General features: G+C 45.1%; 1 protein-coding gene across 2 annotated transcripts in view; it reads left to right on the top strand.

Annotated features, from left to right (window-relative positions):
* The window catches only part of LOC106591964 (immunoglobulin-like domain-containing receptor 2), a 45,209-nt gene extending 21,505 nt beyond the window's left edge, over positions 1 to 23,704 (top strand). Inside the window, exons 4-10 of one of the 2 annotated variants that reach the window (XM_082963128.1) lie at positions 8,018 to 8,080; positions 15,656 to 15,802; positions 16,818 to 16,991; positions 17,252 to 17,380; positions 19,307 to 19,544; positions 19,804 to 20,668; positions 22,955 to 23,704. In XM_082963128.1, coding sequence (XP_082819254.1) covers positions 8,018 to 8,080; positions 15,656 to 15,802; positions 16,818 to 16,991; positions 17,252 to 17,380; positions 19,307 to 19,544; positions 19,804 to 20,668; positions 22,955 to 22,990 — 1,652 coding nt within the window. In that variant the 3' untranslated portion in view covers positions 22,991 to 23,704. The remainder of the gene's footprint in view (positions 1 to 8,017; positions 8,081 to 15,655; positions 15,803 to 16,817; positions 16,992 to 17,251; positions 17,381 to 19,306; positions 19,545 to 19,803; positions 20,669 to 22,954) is intronic. The other variant, XM_082963129.1, reaches the window with a different exon arrangement.
* Positions 23,705 to 24,192: the final 488 nt, after the last annotated feature.

Genomic DNA, 24,192 nt, shown 5'->3' with positions numbered 1-24,192 from the left:
CTGACATCTACCACCCTGCCTCTCTCCTACTGTCAGGTTGATCTCTCCCAGTCGCATCTACCACCCTGCCTCTGTCCTACTGTCAGGTTGATCTCTCCCAGTCTGTCATCTACCACCCTGCCTCTGTCCTACTGTCAGGTTGTTCTCTCCCAGTCATCTACCACCCTGCCTCTGACCTACTGTCAGGTTGATCTCTCCCAGTCTGACATCTACCACCCTGCCTCTGACCTACTGTCAGGTTGATCTCTCCCAGTCTGACATCTACCACCCTGCCTCTCTCCTACTGTCAGGTTGATCTCTCCCAGTCTGACATCTACCACCCTGCCTCTGTCCTACTGTCAGGTTGTTCTCTCCCAGTCTGTCATCTACCACCCTGCCTCTGACCTACTGTCAGGTTGATCTCTCCCAGTCATCTACCACCCTGCCTCTGTCCTACTGTCAGGTTGATCTCTCCCAGTCATCTACCACCCTGCCTCTGTCCTACTGTCAGGTTGATCTCTCCCAGTCATCTACCACCCTGCCTCTGTCCTACTGTCAGGTTGATCTCTCCCAGTCATCTACCACCCTGCCTCTGTCCTACTGTCAGGTTGATCTCTCCCAGTCATCTACCACCCTGCCTCTGTCCTACTGTCAGGTTGATCTCTCCCAGTCATCTACCACCCTGCCTCTGTCCTACTGTCAGGTTGATCTCTCCCAGTCTGTCATCTACCACCCTGCCTCTGACCTACTGTCAGGTTGTTCTCTCCCAGTCATCTACCACCCTGCCTCTGACCTACTGTCAGGTTGATCTCTCCCAGTCTGTCATCTACCACCCTGCCTCTGACCTACTGTCAGGTTGATCTCTCCCAGTCATCTACCACCCTGCCTCTGACCTACTGTCAGGTTGATCTCTCCCAGTCTGACATCTACCACCCTGCCTCTGACCTACTGTCAGGTTGATCTCTCCCAGTCTGACATCTACCACCCTGCCTCTGACCTACTGTCAGGTTGCTAGGCAGTAGTCACTCCTGTTATGTAACCAGGCTCCGTTAGTCGTTAGCTAAGGAACATCAATCAATGGAAACAATGCAGCTATCCTGTGGACAATAGTGGCCCATCATCTAGTGTAGAGATGTACAGGACTGAGTACTGTTAGGACAATAGTAGCCCATCATCTAGTGTAGAGATGTACAGGAGAGAGAGAGAGAGAGAGAGAGAGAGAGAGAGAGAGAGAGAGAGAGAGAGAGAGAGAGAGAGAGAGAGAAGAGAGAGAGAGAGAGAGAGAGAGACAGAGACAGAGACAGAGAGAGAGAGAGACCTTTTATTTGGCTGTCTCTATAAACCAGTCCAGTAGAACCACCCACTCAGCACTAAGTCCAGAGTCTCTATAACACACTACAGCCCAGTTATACCACATAGATAGATGATCTTCATCACATCCCAGTGTTGAAGAGACAGAGACACATTCTGGCCACTGAGCCTTTTCTTCTACCTACCATTTTGATGTCTCTGCCTGCAGGAAGTTGAAGGTCATTGAAGGTCGTTTCTGGAGCCGTTGCTAACTAGTGTTAACACAATGACTGGAGGGCTACAGGAACACTTAGCATGCTGTCACACCATCCCTTTAAACCACAGTGGTCTGTCAGTGGACCATGTCCTCTGTGATGTGTAGTAGCTCTCACAGAACTACACCATCCCTTTAAACCACAGTGGTCTGTCAGTGGACCATGTCCTCTGTGATGTGTAGTAGCTCTCACAGAACTACACCATCCCTTTAAACCACAGTGGTCTGTCAGTGGACCATGTCCTCTGTGATGTGTAGTAGCTCTCACAGAACTACACCATCCCTTTAAACCACAGTGGTCTGTCAGTGGACCATGTCCTCTGTGATGTGTAGTAGCTCTCACAGAACTACACCATCCCTTTAAACCACAGTGGTCTGTCAGTGGACCATGTCCTCTGTGATGTGTAGTAGCTCTCACAGAACTACACCATCCCTTTAAACCACAGTGGTCTGTCAGTGGACCATGTCCTCTGTGATGTGTAGTAGCTCTCACAGAACTACACCATCCCTTTAAACCACAGTGGTCTGTCAGTGGACCATGTCCTCTGTGATGTGTAGTAGCTCTCACAGAACTACACCATCCCTTTAAACCACAGTGGTCTGTCAGTGGACCATGTCCTCTGTGATGTGTAGTAGCTCTCACAGAACTACACCATCCCTTTAAACCACAGTGGTCTGTCAGTGGACCATGTCCTCTGTGATGTGTAGTAGCTCTCACAGAACTACACCATCCCTTTAAACCACAGTGGTCTGTCAGTGGACCATGTCCTCTGTGATGTGTAGTAACTCTCACAGAACTACATTGAGTAGAAATTGGGTTACCCCAGATATTGACCTAGTATAGTAGAAGCCACTTGTCGGGATTCCCACGGCAACAACTAGGTTTTACTGTTGCCAGGGGAATGAATGGTGTGACACGGGGAGAGAGAAAGACTATGTGGTCAAATATATAGATCAGGGGTGAGAGTCGTTAGTGTGTTGTATTGTAGGCTTGTTAGTGTGTGTTGTATTGTAGGCTTGTTAGTATGTGTTGTATTGTAGGCTTGTTAGTGTGTGTTGTATTGTAGGCTTGTTAGTGTGTGTTGTATTGTAGGCTTGTTAGTGTGTGTTGTATTGTAGGCTTGTTAGTGTGTGTTGTATTGTAGGCTTGTTAGTGTGTGTTGTATTGTAGGCTTGTTAGTGTGTGTTGTATTGTAGGCTTGTTAGTGTGTGTTGTATTGTAGGCTTGTTAGTATGTGTTGTATTGTAGGCTTGTTAGTGTGTGTTGTATTGTAGGCTTGTTAGTGTGTGTTGTATTGTAGGCTTGTTAGTGTGTGTTGTATTGTAGGCTTGTTAGTGTGTGTTGTATTGTAGGCTTGTTAGTGTGTGTTGTATTGTAGGCTTGTTAGTGTGTTGTATTGTAGGCTTGTTAGTGTGTGTTGTATTGTAGGCTTGTTAGTGTGTGTTGTATTGTAGGCTTGTTAGTGTGTGTTGTATTGTAGGCTTGTTAGTATGTGTTGTATTGTAGGCTTGTTAGTGTGTGTTGTATTGTAGGCTTGTTAGTGTGTTGTATTGTAGGCTTGTTAGTGTGTGTTGTATTGTAGGCTTGTTAGTATGTGTTGTATTGTAGGCTTGTTAGTGTCTGTTGTATTGTAGGCTTGTTAGTGTGTTGTATTGTAGGCTTGTTAGTGTGTGTTGTATTGTAGGCTTGTTAGTGTCTGTTGTATTGTAGGCTTGTTAGTGTGTTGTATTGTAGGCTTGTTAGTGTGTGTTGTATTGTAGGCTTGTTAGTGTGTGTTGTATTGTAGGCTTGTTAGTGTCTGTTGTATTGTAGGCTTGTTAGTGTGTGTTGTATTGTAGGCTTGTTAGTGTGTTGTATTGTAGGCTTGTTAGTGTGTGTTGTATTGTAGGCATGTTAGTGTGTGTTGTATTGTAGGCTTGTTAGTGTGTGTTGTATTGTAGGCTTGTTAGTGTGTGTTGTATTGTAGACTTGTTAGTGTGTGTTGTATTGTAGGCTTGTCAGTGTGTGTTGTATTGTAGGCTTGTTAGTGTGTTGTATTGTAGGCTTGTTAGTGTGTGTTGTATTGTAGGCTTGTTAGTGTCTGTTGTATTGTAGGCTTGTTAGTGTGTTGTATTGTAGGCTTGTTAGTGTGTGTTGTATTGTAGGCTTGTTAGTGTGTGTTGTATTGTAGGCTTGTTAGTGTCTGTTGTATTGTAGGCTTGTTAGTGTGTGTTGTATTGTAGGCTTGTTAGTGTGTTGTATTGTAGGCTTGTTAGTGTGTGTTGTATTGTAGGCATGTTAGTGTGTGTTGTATTGTAGGCTTGTTAGTGTGTGTTGTATTGTAGGCTTGTTAGTGTGTTGTATTGTAGACTTGTTAGTGTGTGTTGTATTGTAGGCTTGTCAGTGTGTGTTGTATTGTAGGCTTGTTAGTGTGTTGTATTGTAGGCTTGTTAGTATGTGTTGTATTGTAGGCTTGTTAGTGTGTGTTGTATTGTAGGCTTGTTAGTGTGTGTTGTATTGTAGGCTTGTTAGTGTGTGTTGTATTGTAGGCTTGTTAGTGTGTGTTGTATTGTAGGCTTGTTAGTGTGTTGTATTGTAGACTTGTTAGTGTGTGTTGTATTGTAGGCTTGTCAGTGTGTGTTGTATTGTAGGCTTGTTAGTGTGTTGTATTGTAGGCTTGTTAGTATGTGTTGTATTGTAGGCTTGTTAGTGTGTGTTGTATTGTAGGCTTGTTAGTGTGTGTTGTATTGTAGGCTTGTTAGTGTGTTGTATTGTAGGCTTGTCAGTGTGTGTTGTATTGTAGGCTTGTTAGTATGTGTTGTAATGTAGGCTTGTTAGTGTGTGTTGTATTGTAGGCTTGTTAGTGTGTGTTGTATTGTAGGCTTGTTAGTGTCTGTTGTATTGTAGGCTTGTCAGTGTGTGTTGTATTGTAGGCTTGTTAGTATGTGTTGTAATGTAGGCTTGTTAGTGTGTGTTGTATTGTAGGCTTGTTAGTGTGTGTTGTATTGTAGGCTTGTTAGTGTGTGTTGTATTATATGCTTGTAAGGTCAGGTTCTCTGGTTGTGAAGGGGCAGGAACAGTTTTCTCCACTTTATTAGTCAACACATGGGTCAGAGGTCATAGAAAGAACAAATGTCCAGAGTGAGTGAAACAGAAAACCTCTAAACTCCTCTCTGTTTCATAATGACTGCCAGCCAGTCAGGCAACGGTGCATTAGCCCAGTACCCAGCAGTGAGGGGAGGAATTCCAGGAGTAAGTTCCATCTAAGCTGCTCTTGATGTGGGCAAGGAGAGTAGGGCCGTCCAGGAGGGCCTGGGAGCTCCTACACCATTAAACCCTCTTCCTGTCTGTCTGATACTTACAACTCGCTCTGATAAAGTTGTTTTGCCCGAACAGGAACAATGTACTGACATGGGTCATGGTCTGTATCAGGATCTCTGCTTCAAACCACTGGAGGCCAGGACAGAGATTCTACTTCTCAACACTGGACAGTCTGTCCTGTACCAGCCTGAACAATAGACAGATATGGGCAGCATATTGCCAAGGTTGGTATCAGGATCCCTGCTTCAAACCACTGGAGGCCACAGGAGAAACATTGTGCTCCTTTGGGGTAATAGAAAAACAGGTCTTTGTATTCCCTCAGGCAGGGTCCAACCTAGGCAGCTATAGTAGGAGCATGTCAAGATGTATAGATCAGGTTAATACAGGCTCTCATAGGAGGCTGAGCACACTACAACATTACAGTACTAATAACCTTCTGAATACCTTCTGTGTTTGACATCAATATGAGTGGATTTAAGTCCTTTCTACGACACTCCAGGTTCGTATCAATATGAGTGGATTTAAGTCCTTTCTACAACACTCCAGGTTCATATCAATATGAGTGGATTTAAGTCCTTTCTACAACACTCCAGGTTCATATCAATATGAGTGGATTTAAGTCCTTTCTACAACACTCCAGGTTCATATCAATATGAGTGGATTTAAGTCCTTTCTACAACACTCCAGGTTCATATCAATATGAGTGGATTTAAGTCCTTTCTACGACACTCCAGGTTCATATCAATATGAGTGGATTTAAGTCCTTTCTACGACACTCCAGGTTCATATCAATATGAGTGGATTTAAGTCCTTTCTACAACACTCCAGGTTCATATCAATATGAGTGGATTTAAGTCCTTTCTACAACACTCCAGGTTCATATCAATATGAGTGGATTTAAGTCCTTTCTACGACACTCCAGGTTCATATCAATATGAGTGGATTTAAGTCCTTTCTACGACACTCCAGGTTCATATCAATATGAGTGGATTTAAGTCCTTTCTACAACACTCCAGGTTCATATCAACATGAGTGGATTTAAGTCCTTTCTACAACACTCCAGGTTCATATCAATATGAGTGGATTTAAGTCCTTTCTACAACACTCCAGGTTCATATCAATATGAGTGGATTTAAGTCCTTTCTACAACACTCCAGGTTCATATCAATATGAGTGGATTTAAGTCCTTTCTACAACACTCCAGGTTCATATCAATATGAGTGGATTTAAGTCCTTTCTACAACACTCCAGGTTCGTATCCTTCTTTGAAAAAGTATTGCTTCACCTGCTACATTTCTAGTCTTGTAGTGTGACACGGACTGTGATGTTTGTATGGTCAGCATGGTAGCAGCCAGGATACAGTATACTCCCTACATGTATTTTAGATGTGTATCTCTATGGCTACTGTACAACATTCCAGCACACAGCCAAGATCAAACAACCACATTATGGGAGGAAGTAAATGGTCTTCCCTAATCTCCTCTATCTCTCTCTCTCCATCCCCCTTTCTCTCTATTCCTCTTTCCCTCTCTCACCCTCACTCTCCATCCCCCATTTCTCTCTATTCCTCTCTCCCACTCTCTCCCTTACTCTCATCCCCCATTTCTCTCTATTCCTTTTTCCCTCTCTCACCCTCACTCTCCATCCCCCATCTCTCTATTCCTCTCTCCCACTCTCTCCCTCACTCTCATCCCCCTTTCTCTCTATTCCTCTCTCCCTCTCTCTCTCCATCCCCCCTTTCTCTCTATTGCTATCTCCCTCCTCCTCTCTCCATCCCCCCCCTTTCTCTCTATTCCTCTTTCCCTCTCTCACCCTCACTCTCCCATCCCCCATTTCTCTCTATTCCTCTCTCCCCACTCTCTCCCCACCTCTCTCCCTCACTCTCATCCCCCTTTCTCTCTATTCCTCTCTCCCTCTCTCTCTCTATCCTTCTCTCTCTCTCTTTCTCACTATACCTCTCCCCTCTCTCTCTTCTCTTCTCTCCCCCCCACCCCACCCCCCTCTCTCTCGTACCAGCCTGTGCCACATTATAACACATTTGTGTGAGCGTGGCTAACCTTTTTCTGCGGAGTTGTATATGAAGTTGAAATATGAACTAACATTAGTGACTCATATCCCCAGAGAGGGAAACAGTAAGAGATAGCGAGAGCGTGTTATTGTAACACAGAGCTGCTGGCAGTGAATTCACTGCCTATGTATTTGTGACATCACTGTGATGGTACTGGTAATATCATCAACTCATTTGTCTACAGACTGACTGAAAGCTCCCCAATTCAATCCACTACAGATAAAGGGAAGCAGCACCAGGTTCAGTCAGTCTGTTTGAGTCAGGTTGTATTTCAAGGACAGGTGTGGTGACTCAAAGCATTGCTTTTCAACTAAAACCTTATCAATGACAAGCACATTAAAGTTAAAGCCAGATGACTTAGAAGTATCTTCAACTGTCTTCATAAAGCAGAGGTTGCTGACTGTGCTCTTCACAGGTCCTCACGGCCAGCCATAGCTATGGGAACCATGTGATCCTGTGTGGATCAGTTGGTAGAGCATGGTGCTTGTAATGCTAGGGTTGTGTTGGTTTTTTTAAGTATGAAAATGTATGAACTCTGGAGAAAAGCGTCTGCTAAAGGACTAAAATGTAAATGTGAGAAAATGAAACACAGTTCCCTAAACAGGTACATATTCAGTGGGGCTGTGATGGAAAAGCCCTATCAGAGTGAGTCAGGATGTATTTCAAGGACATGTGGGGTGAAGGAAACACAGGCATATTTCTCTGCATCATTGCTTTTCAACAAAACCATATCAATGACAACCACATTTAGACTAAAAGTGGCATCTTCTGTATGCTGGCATGTCCACCTTCCTGGCTCTTCTATTGTCCAAATCTCTGCATGCTGCTGCTACCTGTACTTCATTCTCCCAGAACTTTCCCATGACCCCTGACAATTCCTTTCTTAATTCAGTCGATTCAAGAAGTAAACTGAAATTCCAATTCCAATTTCCCTCAACACTTAAAAAAAAAAATGGAATTAGAATTTTGGTTTAGATCCTGAATTGAAATGGAATTGACCCCAACCCTGCTACTCCCCTGTCTTCTGACCTTTACTGCCCTCTGTGCTGTCTTTCCCTGCCCTGTCCTATCCTGTCCTTCACCTCTGCTCTTCTCCTCTCTCCAGGTAAGACAGGTACAGGTCTGTCAGATGATCTCCTGCCTGACTTTGATGTGAAGATTATGCCAGGTAGGTAGGGGCGTGTCCTCCTCACCTGTCTGTCTGTCTCTTCTTTTCACTCATTAACACAAAACTATTGCTTCTTCACTGCCCAATCAGCTTCATGTTGTTCTTTAGTAATCCAATCAGTTATCTTATTACAAATCAAACAAATGATTATGGTCAGTTTACTGTTGAACAGAGAGAGAGACAGACCAGAGAGAGAGAGCGAGCGACAGATAGAGAGACAGACCAGAGACAGAGAGAGAGAGACAGACCAGAGACAGAGAGAGAGAGACAGACCAGAGACAGAGAGAGAGAGACAGACCAGAGACAGAGAGACAGACCAGAGAGAGAGAGACAGACCAGAGACAGAAAGAGAGAGACAGACAGACCAGAGAGAGAGGGAGAGAGAGAGTCAGACCAGAGAGAGAGGGAGAACAGAGAGAGAGACAGACCAGAGAGAGAGAGAGAGAGACAGACCAGAGACAGAAAGAGAGAGACAGATCAGAGAGAGAGACCAGAGAGAGAGAGAGACCAGAGAGACCAGAGAGAGAGAGAGAGACCAGAGAGAGAGAGACCAGAGAGAGAGAGAGAGACAGACCAGAGAGAGAGGGAGAGAGAGAGACAGACCAGAGACAGAAAGAGAGAGACAGATCAGAGAGAGAGAGAGCGAGAGAGACCAGAGAGATAGGAAGAAAGAGAGAGAGACGTGTGGTTTCTGGCCCAGCGCAAAGGAAGTCCATCATTAGGGATTGTTATTGTGAGTAACATAATGATAGTGAGAGAGTTTACAGGATGGTTGACCTGGACATTATGGAGTAATGATGTTTACAGGATGGGTGACCTGGACATTATGGAGTAATGATGGTTACAGGATGGTTGAACTGGACATTATGGAGTAATGATGTTTACAGGATGGTTGAACTGGACATTATGGAGTAATGATGGTTACAGGATGGTTAAACTGGACATTATGGAGTAATGATGTTTACAGGATGGGTGACCTGGACATTATGGAGTAATGATGTTTACAGGATGGGTGACCTGGACATTATGGAGTAATGATGTTTACAGGATGGTTGAACTGGACATTATGGAGTAATGATGTTTACAGGATGGTTGAACTGGACATTATGGAGTAATGATGGTTACAGGATGGTTAAACTGGACATTATGGAGTAATGATGTTTACAGGATGGGTGACCTGGACATTATGGAGTAATGATGTTTACAGGATGGTTGACCTGGACATTATGGAGTAATGATAGTGAGAGAGTTTACAGGATGGTTGACCTGGACATTATGGAGTAATGATGTTTACAGGATGGGTGACCTGGACATTATGGAGTAATGATGTTTACAGGATGGTTGAACTGGACATTATGGAGTAATGATGTTTACAGGATGGTTGAACTGGACATTATGGAGTAATGATGTTTACAGGATGGTTGACCTGGACATTATGGAGTAATGATGGTTACAGGATGGTTGAACTGGACATTATGGAGTAATGATATTGAGAGAGTTTACAGGATGGTTGACCTGGACATTATGGAGTAATGATGGTTACAGGATGGTTGAACTGGACATTATGGAGTAATGATATTGAGAGAGTTTACAGGATGGTTGAACTGGACATTATGGAGTAATGATGGTTACAGGATGGTTGAACTGGACATTATGGAGTAATGATAGTGAGAGAGTTTACAGGATGGTTGACCTGGACATTATGGAGTAATGATGTTTACAGGATGGTTGAACTGGACATTATGGAGTAATGATGTTTACAGGATGGTTGAACTGGACATTATGGAGTAATGATATTGAGAGAGTTTACAGGATGGTTGAACTGGACATTATGGAGTAATGATGTTTACAGGATGGTTGAACTGGACATTATGGAGTAATGATATTGAGAGAGTTTACAGGATGGTTAAACTGGACATTATGGAGTAATGATGGTTACAGGATGGTTGAACTGGACATTATGGAGTAATGATATTGAGAGAGTTTAGAGGATGTTTGAACTGGACATTATGGAGTAATGATGGTTACAGGATGGTTGAACTGGACATTATGGAGTAATGATATTGAGAGAGTTTAGAGGATGTTTGAACTGGACATTATGGAGTAATGATGGTTACAGGATGGTTGAACTGGACATTATGGAGTAATGATATTGAGAGAGTTTAGAGGATGGTTGAACTGGACATTATGGAGTAATGATGTTTACAGGATGGTTGACCTGGACATTATGGAGTAATGATGGTTACAGGATGGTTGAACTGGACATTATGGAGTAATGATATTGAGAGAGTTTACAGGATGGTTGAACTGGACATTATGGAGTAATGATGTTTACAGGATGGTTGACCTGGACATTATGGAGTAATGATGGTTACAGGATGGTTGAACTGGACATTATGGAGTAATGATGTTTACAGGATGGTTGACCTGGACATTATGGAGTAATGATATTGAGAGAGTTTACAGGATGGTTGAACTGGACATTATGGAGTAATGATGGTTACAGGATGGTTAAACTGGACATTATGGAGTAATGATGTTTACAGGATGGGTGACCTGGACATTATGGAGTAATGATGTTTACAGGATGGTTGAACTGGACATTATGGAGTAATGATGTTTACAGGATGGTTGAACTGGACATTATGGAGTAATGATGGTTACAGGATGGTTAAACTGGACATTATGGAGTAATGATGTTTACAGGATGGGTGACCTGGACATTATGGAGTAATGATGTTTACAGGATGGTTGACCTGGACATTATGGAGTAATGATGTTTACAGGATGGTTGAACTGGACATTATGGAGTAATGATGTTTACAGGATGGGTGACCTGGACATTATGGAGTAATGATGGTTACAGGATGGTTAAACTGGACATTATGGAGTAATGATGTTTACAGGATGGGTGACCTGGACATTATGGAGTAATGATGTTTACAGGATGGGTGACCTGGACATTATGGAGTAATGATGTTTACAGGATGGTTGAACTGGACATTATGGAGTAATGATGTTTACAGGATGGTTGAACTGGACATTATGGAGTAATGATGTTTACAGGATGGTTGACCTGGACATTATGGAGTAATGATGGTTACAGGATGGTTGAACTGGACATTATGGAGTAATGATATTGAGAGAGTTTACAGGATGGTTGACCTGGACATTATGGAGTAATGATGGTTACAGGATGGTTGAACTGGACATTATGGAGTAATGATATTGAGAGAGTTTACAGGATGGTTGAACTGGACATTATGGAGTAATGATGGTTACAGGATGGTTGAACTGGACATTATGGAGTAATGATAGTGAGAGAGTTTACAGGATGGTTGACCTGGACATTATGGAGTAATGATGTTTACAGGATGGTTGAACTGGACATTATGGAGTAATGATGTTTACAGGATGGTTGAACTGGACATTATGGAGTAATGATATTGAGAGAGTTTACAGGATGGTTGAACTGGACATTATGGAGTAATGATGTTTACAGGATGGTTGAACTGGACATTATGGAGTAATGATATTGAGAGAGTTTACAGGATGGTTAAACTGGACATTATGGAGTAATGATGGTTACAGGATGGTTGAACTGGACATTATGGAGTAATGATATTGAGAGAGTTTAGAGGATGTTTGAACTGGACATTATGGAGTAATGATGGTTACAGGATGGTTGAACTGGACATTATGGAGTAATGATATTGAGAGAGTTTAGAGGATGTTTGAACTGGACATTATGGAGTAATGATGGTTACAGGATGGTTGAACTGGACATTATGGAGTAATGATATTGAGAGAGTTTAGAGGATGGTTGAACTGGACATTATGGAGTAATGATGTTTACAGGATGGTTGACCTGGACATTATGGAGTAATGATGGTTACAGGATGGTTGAACTGGACATTATGGAGTAATGATATTGAGAGAGTTTACAGGATGGTTGAACTGGACATTATGGAGTAATGATGTTTACAGGATGGTTGACCTGGACATTATGGAGTAATGATGGTTACAGGATGGTTGAACTGGACATTATGGAGTAATGATGTTTACAGGATGGTTGACCTGGACATTATGGAGTAATGATATTGAGAGAGTTTACAGGATGGTTGAACTGGACATTATGGAGTAATGATGTTTACAGGATGGTTGACCTGGACATTATGGAGTAATGATGGTTACAGGATGGTTGAACTGGACATTATGGAGTAATGATGGTTACAGGATGGTTGACCTGGACATTATGGAGTAATGATATTGAGAGAGTTTACAGGATGGTTGAACTGGACATTATGGAGTAATGATGTTTACAGGATGGTTGACCTGGACATTATGGAGTAATGATGGTTACAGGATGGTTGAACTGGACATTATGGAGTAATGATGGTTACAGGATGGTTGACCTGGACATTATGGAGTAATGATATTGAGAGAGTTTACAGGATGGTTAAACTGGACATTATGGAGTAATGATATTGAGAGAGTTTACAGGATGGTTGAACTGGACATTATGGAGTAATGATGTTTACAGGATGGTTGACCTGGACATTATGGGAGTCAGAGAGAAGGGAGTTGATATTGTCTTCTGTCACATTCCCCAAATTCAGATGTTTCCTCGTCTTGGAGGTTTTTGACAGATTTGGGTATGGTGAGATGGAAATGGCTTATTCAGTGATGTCTCATTCACTCTCATTTCAAATGTTGATGTTGCATTAGTACATGTTCTTCTCATCAGCAGCTCCCACATCGTACTGTAATGTTTCATAGTCAGTGTTTGTGTTTAGCAGCTCCCACATCGTACTGTAATGTTTCATAGTCAGCGTTTGTGTTTCGCAGCTCCCACATCGTACTGTAATGTTTCATAGTCAGTGTTTGTGTTTAGCAGCTCCCACATCGTACTGTAATGTTTCATAGTCAGTGTTTGTGTTTCGCAGCTCCCACATCGTACTGTAATGTTTCATAGTCAGTGTTTGTGTTTAGCAGCTCCCACATCGTACTGTAATGTTTCATAGTCAGCGTTTGTGTTTAGCAGCTCCCACTTCGTACTGTAATGTTTCATAGTCAGTGTTTGTGTTTAGCAGCTCCCACTTCGTACTGTAATGTTTCATAGTCAGTGTTTGCGTTTGTAGTATGTAAAATATAAATATACAGTGCGTTTGAATAGTATTCAGAACCCTTGACTTTTTCCACATTTTGTTATGTTACAGCCTTATTTTAAAATTGATTAAATAGTTTTTATCCCTCATCAATTTACACACAAAGCAAAAACAGGTTTGTAGAATTTTTTAGAAATTTATAAAAAAAATCTGAAATATCACATTGACACAAGTATTCAGACCCTTTACTCAGTACTTTGTTTAAGCACCTTTGGCAGCGATTACAGCCTCAAGTCTTCTTGGGTATGACGCTGAAAGCTTGGCACACCTGTATTTGGGGAGTTTCTCCCATTTTTCTCTGCAGATCCTCTCAAGCTCTGTCAGGTTTGATGGGGAGCGTCGCTGCAAAGCTATTTTCAGGTCTCTCCAGAGATGTTCAATCGGGTTCAACTCCTGAGCACTCTGGAGTAGGTTTTCATCAAGGATCTCTCTGTACTTTGCTCTGTTCATATTTCCCTCGATACTGACTAGTCTCCCAGTCCCTGCCGCTGAAAAACATCCCCACAGAATGATGCCGCCACCACCATGCTTCACCATAGGGATGGGTGCCAGGTTTCCTCCGGACGTGACGCTTGGCATTCACGCCAAAGATTTCGATCTTGGTTTCATCAGACCAGAGAAGTCTGAGAGTCCTTTAGGTGCCTTTTGGCAAACTCCAAGCGGGCTGTCATGTGCCTTTTTGTGAGGAGTGGCTTCCGTCTGGCCACTCGACCATAAAGGCCTGATTGGTGGAGTGCTGCAGAGATGATTGTCCTTCTGGAAGGTTCTCCCATCTCCACAGAGGAACTCTGGGGCTCTGTCAGAGTGACCATCAGGTTCTTGGTCACCTCCCTGACCAAGGCGCTTCTCCCCCATTTGCTCAGTTTGGCCTGGCGGCCAGCTCTAGGAAGAGTCTTGGTGGTTCCAAACTTCTTCCATTTAAGTATGATGGTGGCCACTGTGTTCTTGGGGACCTTCAATACGGCAGACATTTTTGGTACCCTTCCCCAGATCTGTGCCTCGACACAATCTTGTCTCGGAGCTCTACGGACAATTCCTCTGACCTCTTGGTTTGGTTTTTTCTCTGACATGCACTGTCAACTGTGGGACCTTATATAGACAGTTGTGTGCCTTTCCAAATCATGTCCAATCAATTGAATTTACCACAGGTGGAATCCAATCAAGTTGTAGTATCAGACCTCAGGATAAGACCCAGATGCAGACAGTTCGAAGTAACAAAAGTGTATTACAACAACGGGGCCAGGCAAACGACAGGTCAAGGGCAGGCAGAGGTCAGTAATCCAGAGCAGAGTCTGAAAGGTACAGAACGGCAGGCAGGATCAGGGTCTGGGTCAGGCAGAGGTCAGTAATCCAGGACCGTGTCACAAGGTACAGAACAGCAGGCAGGCTCAGGGTCAGGGCAGGCAGAACGGTAAAAACCAGGAAAACTATAAAACAGGGACTATAGAGAAAAACAGGAGTATGGGAAAACCGCTGGCAGGCTTGATGTGACAAGATGAACTGGCAACAGACAAACAGAGAACACAGGTATAAATACACAGGGGATAATGAGGAAAATGGGCGACACCTGGAGGGGGTGGAGACAAGCACAAGACAGGTAAAACAGATCAGGGTGTGACATGTAGAGACATCTAAAAGGATGATCAATGGAAACAGGATGCACCTGAGCTCAATTTTGAGTCTCATAGCAAAGGGTCTGAATACTTATGTAAATAAGGTATTTCTGTTTTTTAATTTGAATACATTTGCTAAAATTTCGTAAAACCTGTTTTCGCTTTGTCATAATGGGGTATTGTGTGTAGATTGATGAGGAACAACATTATTTAATCGATTTTAGAATAAGGCTGTAATGTAAAAACAAAATGTGGGAAAATGGAAGGGGTTTGAATACATTCCGAATGCATTGTTTGTCTCTGTGTGTATTAGAGATAATACAAATATGTCTCTGTGTGTAGTATATATAATATAAATATGTCTTTGTGTGTAGTATATAGAATATAAATATATGTCTCTGTGTGTAGTATATATAATATAAATATATGTCTCTGTGTGTAGTATATATAATATAAATATGTCTCTGTGTGTAGTATATATAATATAAATATGTCTTTGTGTGTAGTCATCATTCTGTCATAATGATGGTAGTCGATTAGGTCAGTATCAGCCATGTACTCTCTGCATGACATACTGTAACAGGAAACACTCTTTCCCTTTCCTGCCTGTAGCCTAGTCCCTTGACCAGACTTCCTGAAAAGTTGAGAGGATGTGTGTGTGTGTGTGTGTGTGGAGAGTGCGAGGGAATACTCTTCCAAGCAAAAACAAATACCACTTCCTACTCTAGAATGTTGCACATAGAAATGTAACTTTCATCTCTCTCTCATTTCTCTCTCTTATCTCTCTCTTCTAGAATGGGCCTTTGTGGGCTCGGTAGCCCTGGGTATTATCCTGTTCATCTTGCTGTTTGGTGTGTGTTGGTGCCAGTGCTGTCCTCACTCCTGCTGCTGTTATGTGTCCTGTTGGTGCTGTCCTGAGACCTGCTGCTGCCCACGACACTGTAAGTCCTGCTGCTTCCACTAGAGATCATACCACGTAAGATCAACTGTTGTAGTAAACTAATATTGTAGCATACTACTGTATGTCACTCATTCTACCAATCCACTACCACCGTTTTAGTGGATATCATTTCTACTACTGTACCCCTCTATTCCCAGAGCACCTGTGGAGTCAGGAATACCTGAAGTGTCTGATGAATGGTCCACCTCCTGTCACGCTCTGACCTAGGAGAGCTGTGTTTTCTCTGTTTAGTTAGGTCAGGGTGTGATACGTGGGTGGGCATTCTATGTTTTGTTTTCTATGTTTTGGCCGGGTATGGTTTCCAATCAGAGGCAGCTGTCTATCATTGTCTCTGATTGGAAGCCATACTTAGGCAGCCTGTTTTTCCCTGTGGTTTTCGTGGGATCTGGTTTTTTGTGCAGCTGTGTTTGAGCAGCCCCAGAACATCACGTTTGTTTCAGTTTCACCTGCTTATTGCTTTTGTTCAAGTTCACAAATAAAATATGTGGAACTACCGGCACACTGCGCCTTGGCTAATTTATGACGGGGAATACGAAGACAGCACTCGTGACACCTCCAGAATTAGATACCTGAAGTGATGAATGTTCCTCCTCCGGTATTACCTGTGGAGTCTGGAATACCTGAAGTGATGAATGTTCCTCCTCCAGTATTACCTGTGGAGTCTGGAATACCTGAAGTGATGAATGTTCCTCCTCCAGTATTACCTGTGGAGTCTGGAATACCTGAAGTGATGAATGTTCCTCCTCCAGTATTACCTGTGGAGTCTGGAATACCTGAAGTGATGAATGTTCCTCCTCCAGTATTACCTGTGGAGTCTGGAATACCTGAAGTGATGAATGTTCCTCCTCCAGTATTACCTGTGGAGTCTGGAATACCTGAAGTGATGAATGTTCCTCCTCCAGTATTACCTGTGGAGTCTGGAATACCTGAAGTGATGAATGTTCCTCCTCCAGTACTTTCTGTCTCTTCTATCTCTCTGTTCTCTCTCCGTGTAGTGTACGAGGCAGGAAAGGGGTTGAGGAGCACGGCTTCGTCCCCCCAGATCGCTGTCTATCCACCCTACTACGTACCTGGGGTCCCGGCCATGGTCCCCATCGCCCCCCCCTCCCTGGTGGACACCAGGATGATGTCCGCTCCCCCCTCTGTGTCAGAGAACAGCGCAGCTGGAGGTGGGTACTGGGTCTGGTCTGGTGTTGTCTATTGATGTTCTGATGTTTTAAACGTTATCTAACAAACTGCATTTGGATTTTAACATCATTTCTTAATTTAAGGCAGTAATATAAGAAACATACTGATATAGTTGAACAGCCATTTCTTCACCTTGTTGAATGTGTGTGGAAAGCTCATACAGAGCTCAACAGTTTGTAGTAGTGAGGCCTGTCTCTCCTCTCCTGCCTGACAAGTGTTTGTTTTCTCATATACGTCTCAGTGCGGCCTGTGTACCGGCTGCAGTCCACTCTGGATCAGTCCTCTCTGGATCAGGACTCTCTGAAGGTGTTGCAGCACGTAGAGAAACAGCTGGCTCATTTCCATCCGGCCAAGCCCCAGAGCCACGACTGTAAGCCCGACAGACAGACAGACAGACAGACAGACAGACAGACAGACAGACAGACAGACAGACAGACAGACAGACAGACAGACAGACAGACAGACAGACAGACAGACAGACAGACAGACAGACAGACAGACAGACAGACAGACAGACAGACAGACAGACAGACAGACAGACAGACAGACTCTATACACCCTATACTCTGTCTGAAATCCACTTCTGCATGTGTCATGACTGTAAGCCCTACAGGCAGACAGATAGTTACCCTACCCTGTGTAGACTCAGCAGGATTTATAATCTACTACACTCTGACATCCTCTGTGAAATCAACCAGACTCATGGCTGTAAGCCCTACAGACAGACAACCCCTGTGTAGGACAGAGTCAACATGCTTTATATACTCTAGCTATAATCTGCATGAAATCCATTCTGAAATAACCTCTGCCTACACACTACTCTCTGAAATCCTAGCTTCAACAGTGCTCCTCTTCTCTCTTCTCCTGCAACTGCACAAGCATTTCACTACACCAGCAATAACATCTGCTAAATATGTGACCAATAAAAATGTATTTGATTTGAAATCATAAAGACAACACACATGATTCTTCCTACTTCATAAAGACAACACACCTGATTCTTCCTACTTCATAAAGACAACACACCTGATTCTTCCTACTTCATAAAGACAACACACCTGATTCTTCCTACTTCATAAAGACAACACACATGATTCTTCCTACTTCATAAAGACAACACACCTGATTCTTCCTACTTCATAAAGACAACACACCTGATTCTTCCTACTTCATAAAGACAACACACCTGATTCATCCTACTTCATAAAGACAACACACCTGATTCATACTACTTCATAAAGACAACACACCTGATTTATCGTACTTCATAAAGACAACACCTGATTCATCCTACTTCATAAAGACAATACACCTGATTATTCCTACTTCATAAAGACAATACACCTGATTCATCCTACTTCATAAAGACAACACACCTGATTCATCCTACTTCATAAAGACAACACACCTGATTCATCCTACTTCATAAAGACAACACACCTGATTCTTCCTACTTCATAAAGACAACACACATGATTCTTCCTACTTCATAAAGACAACACACCTGATTCTTCCTACTTCATAAAGACAACACACCTGATTCTTCCTACTTCATAAAGACAACACACCTGATTCATCCTACTTCATAAAGACAACACACCTGATTCATACTACTTCATAAAGACAACACACCTGATTTATCGTACTTCATAAAGACAACACCTGATTCATCCTACTTCATAAAGACAATACACCTGATTATTCCTACTTCATAAAGACAATACACCTGATTCATCCTACTTCATAAAGACAACACACCTGATTCATCCTACTTCATAAAGACAACACACCTGATTCATCCTACTTCATAAAGACAACACACCTGATTCATCCTACTTCATAAAGACAACACACCTGATTATTCCTACTTCATAAAGACAACCCAGCTGATTCATCCTCATTTTGGGAGCCAGTCTCACACTATCCGTACATCACCACCTTGTTGATCCTCATCTAATGATTCATTCCTTGAATTCCTCCCATCCTCATCAACTGCTGGCGGATTGTTTTCTTTCTCAGATTGGATGTGTTGGCCTTGTGTGTCAAAGACAGTCTGTAGAAGAAGACCTATTGTAATGTGTCTGTTTGTTTTAGAGGTTTTTCATCTAGGACTTCCTCTCCCTCTCTCTATGTTCTGTGCATGTCCACTGGATGCTTCATTCAACTGGCATCTTATCTTAGGCCTAGTTACTGTGATACTAACACTGTGATTCATAGTATCATAAATACAAAAACGTACTCATGTCTCCACCCCTCCTCTCTCCTCCTCCTCCCCCTTCCCTCTCCTCTTCCTCAGCCTGCAGTATGTCAGAGCTCAGTTCTCTCCATGAGGTGGATACAGGGGGGTTCCGTCAGTCTTACCGACAGGTACAGAAGAAGGCCCTGCCAGCCATTCCTGACCACGACCGTGACCTTGAAGACATCCCTGACCTCCATCATCCCTCGTCCTCCTCTCAGACCCGTCGCTCCACACGCTACCAGCACCGCCGCAACCGCAGCATTGAGGAGGACCATCATCATAATAATAACAGCAGGTTGCCAGAAACGCCTTTAGACTGTGTGTGTGGAGGGGAATGGGGGTTGTGTGTATGTGTGTCTTCATAGGGGTTGTGTGTGTGTGTCTTCATAGGGGTTGTGTGTGTGTGTGTGCTTCATAGGGGTTGTGTGTGTGTGTGTGTCTTCATAGGGGTTGTGCGTGTGTGTGTGTGTGTGTGTGTGTGTGTGTGTGTGTGTGTGTGTGTGTGTGTGTGTGTGTGTGTGTGTTCTAAGTTCCTAATGTGATGTTATGTCCAGGTGGAACCCTCGTTCGGAGCACCTGCAGCGTAAGGCCTTCCTCCTGGGTGGGAAGTCAGGCTCTCTGGATGAGCTGGAGGAGTTTGCCCAGTGCTACAGACAGAGAGGCCCCAGGGAGGAGCTCACCGTCAGGGACATCAGAGACACCGACCAGGAGTACGAGAGACTGGAGCTGCGTGAGCGAGAAGGTGACCGGGATAGGGATCGGGAATACTATCCGCCTTCTTACCGGGACAAGACGACGAAACGTGGTTACAGTGACAACAGGGATCGCGATGACCGCGCAGAGACTTGGCGAGAACGAGATCGCCAAGAGGATTGTCATGGAGATCGTCAGGGAGACCGACAACGCAGTTCGCCACCCTCGCCCAGGAAGAGACGGGGCACGTGGGACAACGAGCTGGAGCAGCGCCCCCCTAAACCCCCCGCCCCTCCTCCCCCTCCTCGCCAGAGCCCCCGGGGCCGGGACTATGATGACAAACTCCTGAGCACTCTTTTGGAGCGCAAGACCAGACGGGGTGGGGCCAGTGACAGTGGGGGTGATAGGGGCAGGGGAGGGGGGCGCAGCGAAGAGGACACGCCCTCAGACACACCCTCTAAGGGTTCTAAGGGCTCTAAGAAGAGCAGCGGCAGTGGCGGCGAGCGTCACCATAGCCGTTGGCCTAGCAACAGGGGGGTGGAGTTGGTATTAGACTCACGGGGAGAAGACTCTCTACCCCCGTACTGCCAGACTGCGTTAGAGCGGTTCAGAGCCGCTGAGCGCCCCTCCCCCTCCCCTCGCCCCTCCAATGGAGGCTCCACCCATAGCCACACCCATACCCTACAGCAGGAGAGCGGAGAGGAGCGGGATAAGCCCCGGAAAGTGGTGAGCTACATTTAGGGTACACCCAGTATGGGTTCACTTCATCCACAGTAGAAATATACTGAAGAGATACTGTACTATAGTTGAGACTACTTATTTAGGGCAAAGATACCCCTATGCTCATACAGTACTGTAGCTAAGACTGCTTAAAGGGATACTTCAGGATTTTGTCAATGAAGCCCTATATCTACTTCCCCAGAGTAAGATGAACTTGTGGATACCATTTTTATGTCTCTGCGTGCAGTTTGAAGGAAGTTGCTAACTGGTGTTAGCGCAATTGCTAACTAGTGTTAGCGCAGTGACTGGACGTCTATGGTAACTGCTAGCAACGCTAGTTAGCATTGGTTTGCAAAACTACTGAATGCAGAGATATAAAATTGGTATCCATGAGTTAATCTGACTGGGGAAGTAGATAAAGGGCTTCATTGCCAAAATCCCAAAGTATCCCTTTAAGGTAAGACCAGAGATAAGCTTATGCCCATCTTTCTTAGGTATGGAGGCTCACCTTTACAGATATACTGTGACTCAGGTGAGAAAGGAATCTGTTTTAGAAGTTATTGCACCTGTGCCTCTTAGCCAGAGAGATAAGCAGAATCATATCGTAATAAGAAAAGCTGGAAAACTATCGTCAAGATCTGAACCTGAACCACTTTGCTTACCTTTTTTATCGTTCCATTCTGCCAATGTCTTTTTTCTTATTCCCTGTGTTTGTTTTTCTAATCTAATGGTTTACAACTGTGTTTATATGGACTTTTATGGATCTAACTCCATTTGTCTGTAATCAGTTACAATTCAAGGCACAGGTGATTAGATATTACATTTGTTCAACTTAACATCTTGACTACCACTACTTCTACTTGGCGTTGTGTTCGGCCTTCAAACAGATTTATTTTTACCTCAGTTGAAATGGCAGAGCCAGGTGAAATCTCTTTGTAACCTTTGTGACCCCAATGTGACCCCAGAACCTGACCTCAATTATCCTTCTTATTCAGACTGCTTGCTGCCCCTCTCCCAACTAACTGACAGAGCTTGGCTTGCTGCCCCTCTCCCAACTAACTGACAGAGCTTGGCTTGATGCCCCTCTCCCAACTAACTGACAGAGCTTGGCTTGCTGCCCCTCTCCCAACTAACTGACAGAGCTTGGCTTGCTGCCCCTCTCCCAACTAACTGACAGAGCTTGCTGCCCCTCTCCCAACTAACTGACAGAGCTTGGCTTGCTGCCCCTCTCCCAACTAACTGACAGAGCTTGGCTTGCTGCCCCTCAGCCAACTAACTGACAGAGCTTGGCTTGCTGCCCCTCTCCCAACTAACTGACAGAGCTTGGCTTGCTGCCCCTCTCCCAACTAACTGACAGAGCTTGCTGCCCCTCTCCCAACTAACTGACAGAGCTTGGCTTGCTGCCCCTCTCCCAACTAACTGACAGAGCTTGGCTTGCTGCCCCTCTCCCAACTAACTGACAGAGCTTGGCTTGCTGCCCCTCTCCCAACTAACTGACAGAGCTTGGCTTGCTGCCCCTCTCCCAACTAACTGACAGAGCTTGGCTTGCTGCCCCTCTCCCAACTAACTGACAGAGCTTGCTGCCCCTCAGCCAACTAACTGACAGAGCTTGGCTTGCTGCCCCTCTCCCAACTAACTGACAGAGCTTGCTGCCCCTCTCCCAACTAACTGACAGAGCTTGGCTTGCTGCCCCTCTCCCAACTAACTGACAGAGCTTGCTGCCCCTCTCCCAACTAACTGACAGAGCTTGGCTTGCTGCCCCTCAGCCAACTAACTGACAGAGCTTGCTGCCCCTCTCCCAACTAACTGACAGAGCTTGCTGCCCCTCTCCCAACTAACTGACAGAGCTTGGCTTGCTGCCCCTCTCCCAACTAACTGACAGAGCTTGCTGCCCCTCTCCCAACTAACTGACAGAGCTTGGCTTGCTGCCCCTCTCCCAACTAACTGACAGAGCTTGGATTGCTGCCCCTCTCCCAACTAACTGACAGAGCTTGCTGCCCCTCTCCCAACTAACTGACAGAGCTTGGCTTGCTGCCCCTCTCCCACTAACTGACAGAGCTTGGATTGCTGCCCCTCTCCCAACTAACTGACAGAGCTTGGATTGCTGCCCCTCTCCCAACTAACTGACAGAGCTTGGATTGCTGCCCCTCTCCCAACTAACTGACAGAGCTTGGCTGAGATGAGTGGGGTCTTTTCACTGTTACACTGGGCTACATGAGCACAAAGCACAGCTTCCATCACTCTGCACACACGTGACTAACGTGAAGCTCTCTTGCTGTTTTCTTTTAACAGAGCACTCTTCTTAGCAGAGACTCTCTCATAGTTTGATGCCTGAAGAGGACACATACAGACACTGGGAATCATCCTCTACCCCCCATCACCCCACACTGGGGATCATCCTATACCCCCTCCATCATTCTCTACCCCCCCATCACCCCACACTGGGGATCATCCTATAGCCCCTCCATCATCCTCTACCCCCCATCACCCCACACTGGGAATCATCCTATACCCCCTCCATCATCCTCTACCCCCCATCACCCCACACTGGGGATCATCCTATACCCCCTCCATCATTCTCTACCCCCCATCACCCCACACTGGGGATCATCCTATACCCCCTCCATCATTCTCTACCCCCCCATCACCCCACACTGGGGATCATCCTATACCCCCTCCATCATTCTCTACCCCCCCATCACCCCACACTGGGGATCATCCTATACCCCCTCCATCATTCTCTACCCCCCCATCACCCCACACTGGGATCATCCTCTACCCCCCATCACCCCACACTGGGAATCTTCCTCTACCCCCCATCACCCCACACTGGGATCATCCTCTAGCCCCCCATCGCCCCACACTGGGGATCATCCTCTATCACCCCACACTGGGAATCATCCTCTACCCCCCATCACCCCACACTGGGGATCATTCTCTACCCCCCATCACCCCACACTGGGGATCATCCTCTACCCCCCCATCACCCCACACTGGGAATCATCCTCTACCCCCCATCACCCCACACTGGGAATCATCCTCTACCCCCTCCATCATCTCCTCTACCCCCCCCCCCCCCCCCCATCACCCCACACTAGGGATCATCCTCTACCCCCCATCACCCCACACTGGGAATCATCCTCTACCCCCCATCACCCCACACTGGGAATCATCCTCTACCCCCCATCACCCCACACTGGGAATCATCCTCTACCCCCCATCACCCCACACTGGGAATCATCCTCTACCCCCCATCACCCCACACTGGGGATCATCCTCTACCCCCCATCACCCCACACTGGGAATCATCCTCTACCCCCCATCACCCCACACTGGGGATCATCCTCTACCCCCCATCACCCCACACTGGGAATCATCCTCTACCCCCCATCACCCCACACTGGGGATCATCCTCTACCCCCCCCATGGGCACCCCACACTGGGAATCATCCTCTACCCCCCATCACCCCACACTGGGGATCATCCTCTACCCCCCCATCACCCCACACTGGGGATCATTCTCTACCCCC

The sequence above is a fragment of the Salmo salar genome, chromosome 16 (genome assembly GCF_965601325.2).
Source record: "Salmo salar chromosome 16, fSalSal1, whole genome shotgun sequence".
NCBI classification, from domain to species: domain Eukaryota; kingdom Metazoa; phylum Chordata; class Actinopteri; order Salmoniformes; family Salmonidae; genus Salmo; species Salmo salar.
The sequence above is the reverse complement of the archived record's forward strand: the minus strand, read 5'-3'. Positions and strand labels throughout refer to the sequence as shown.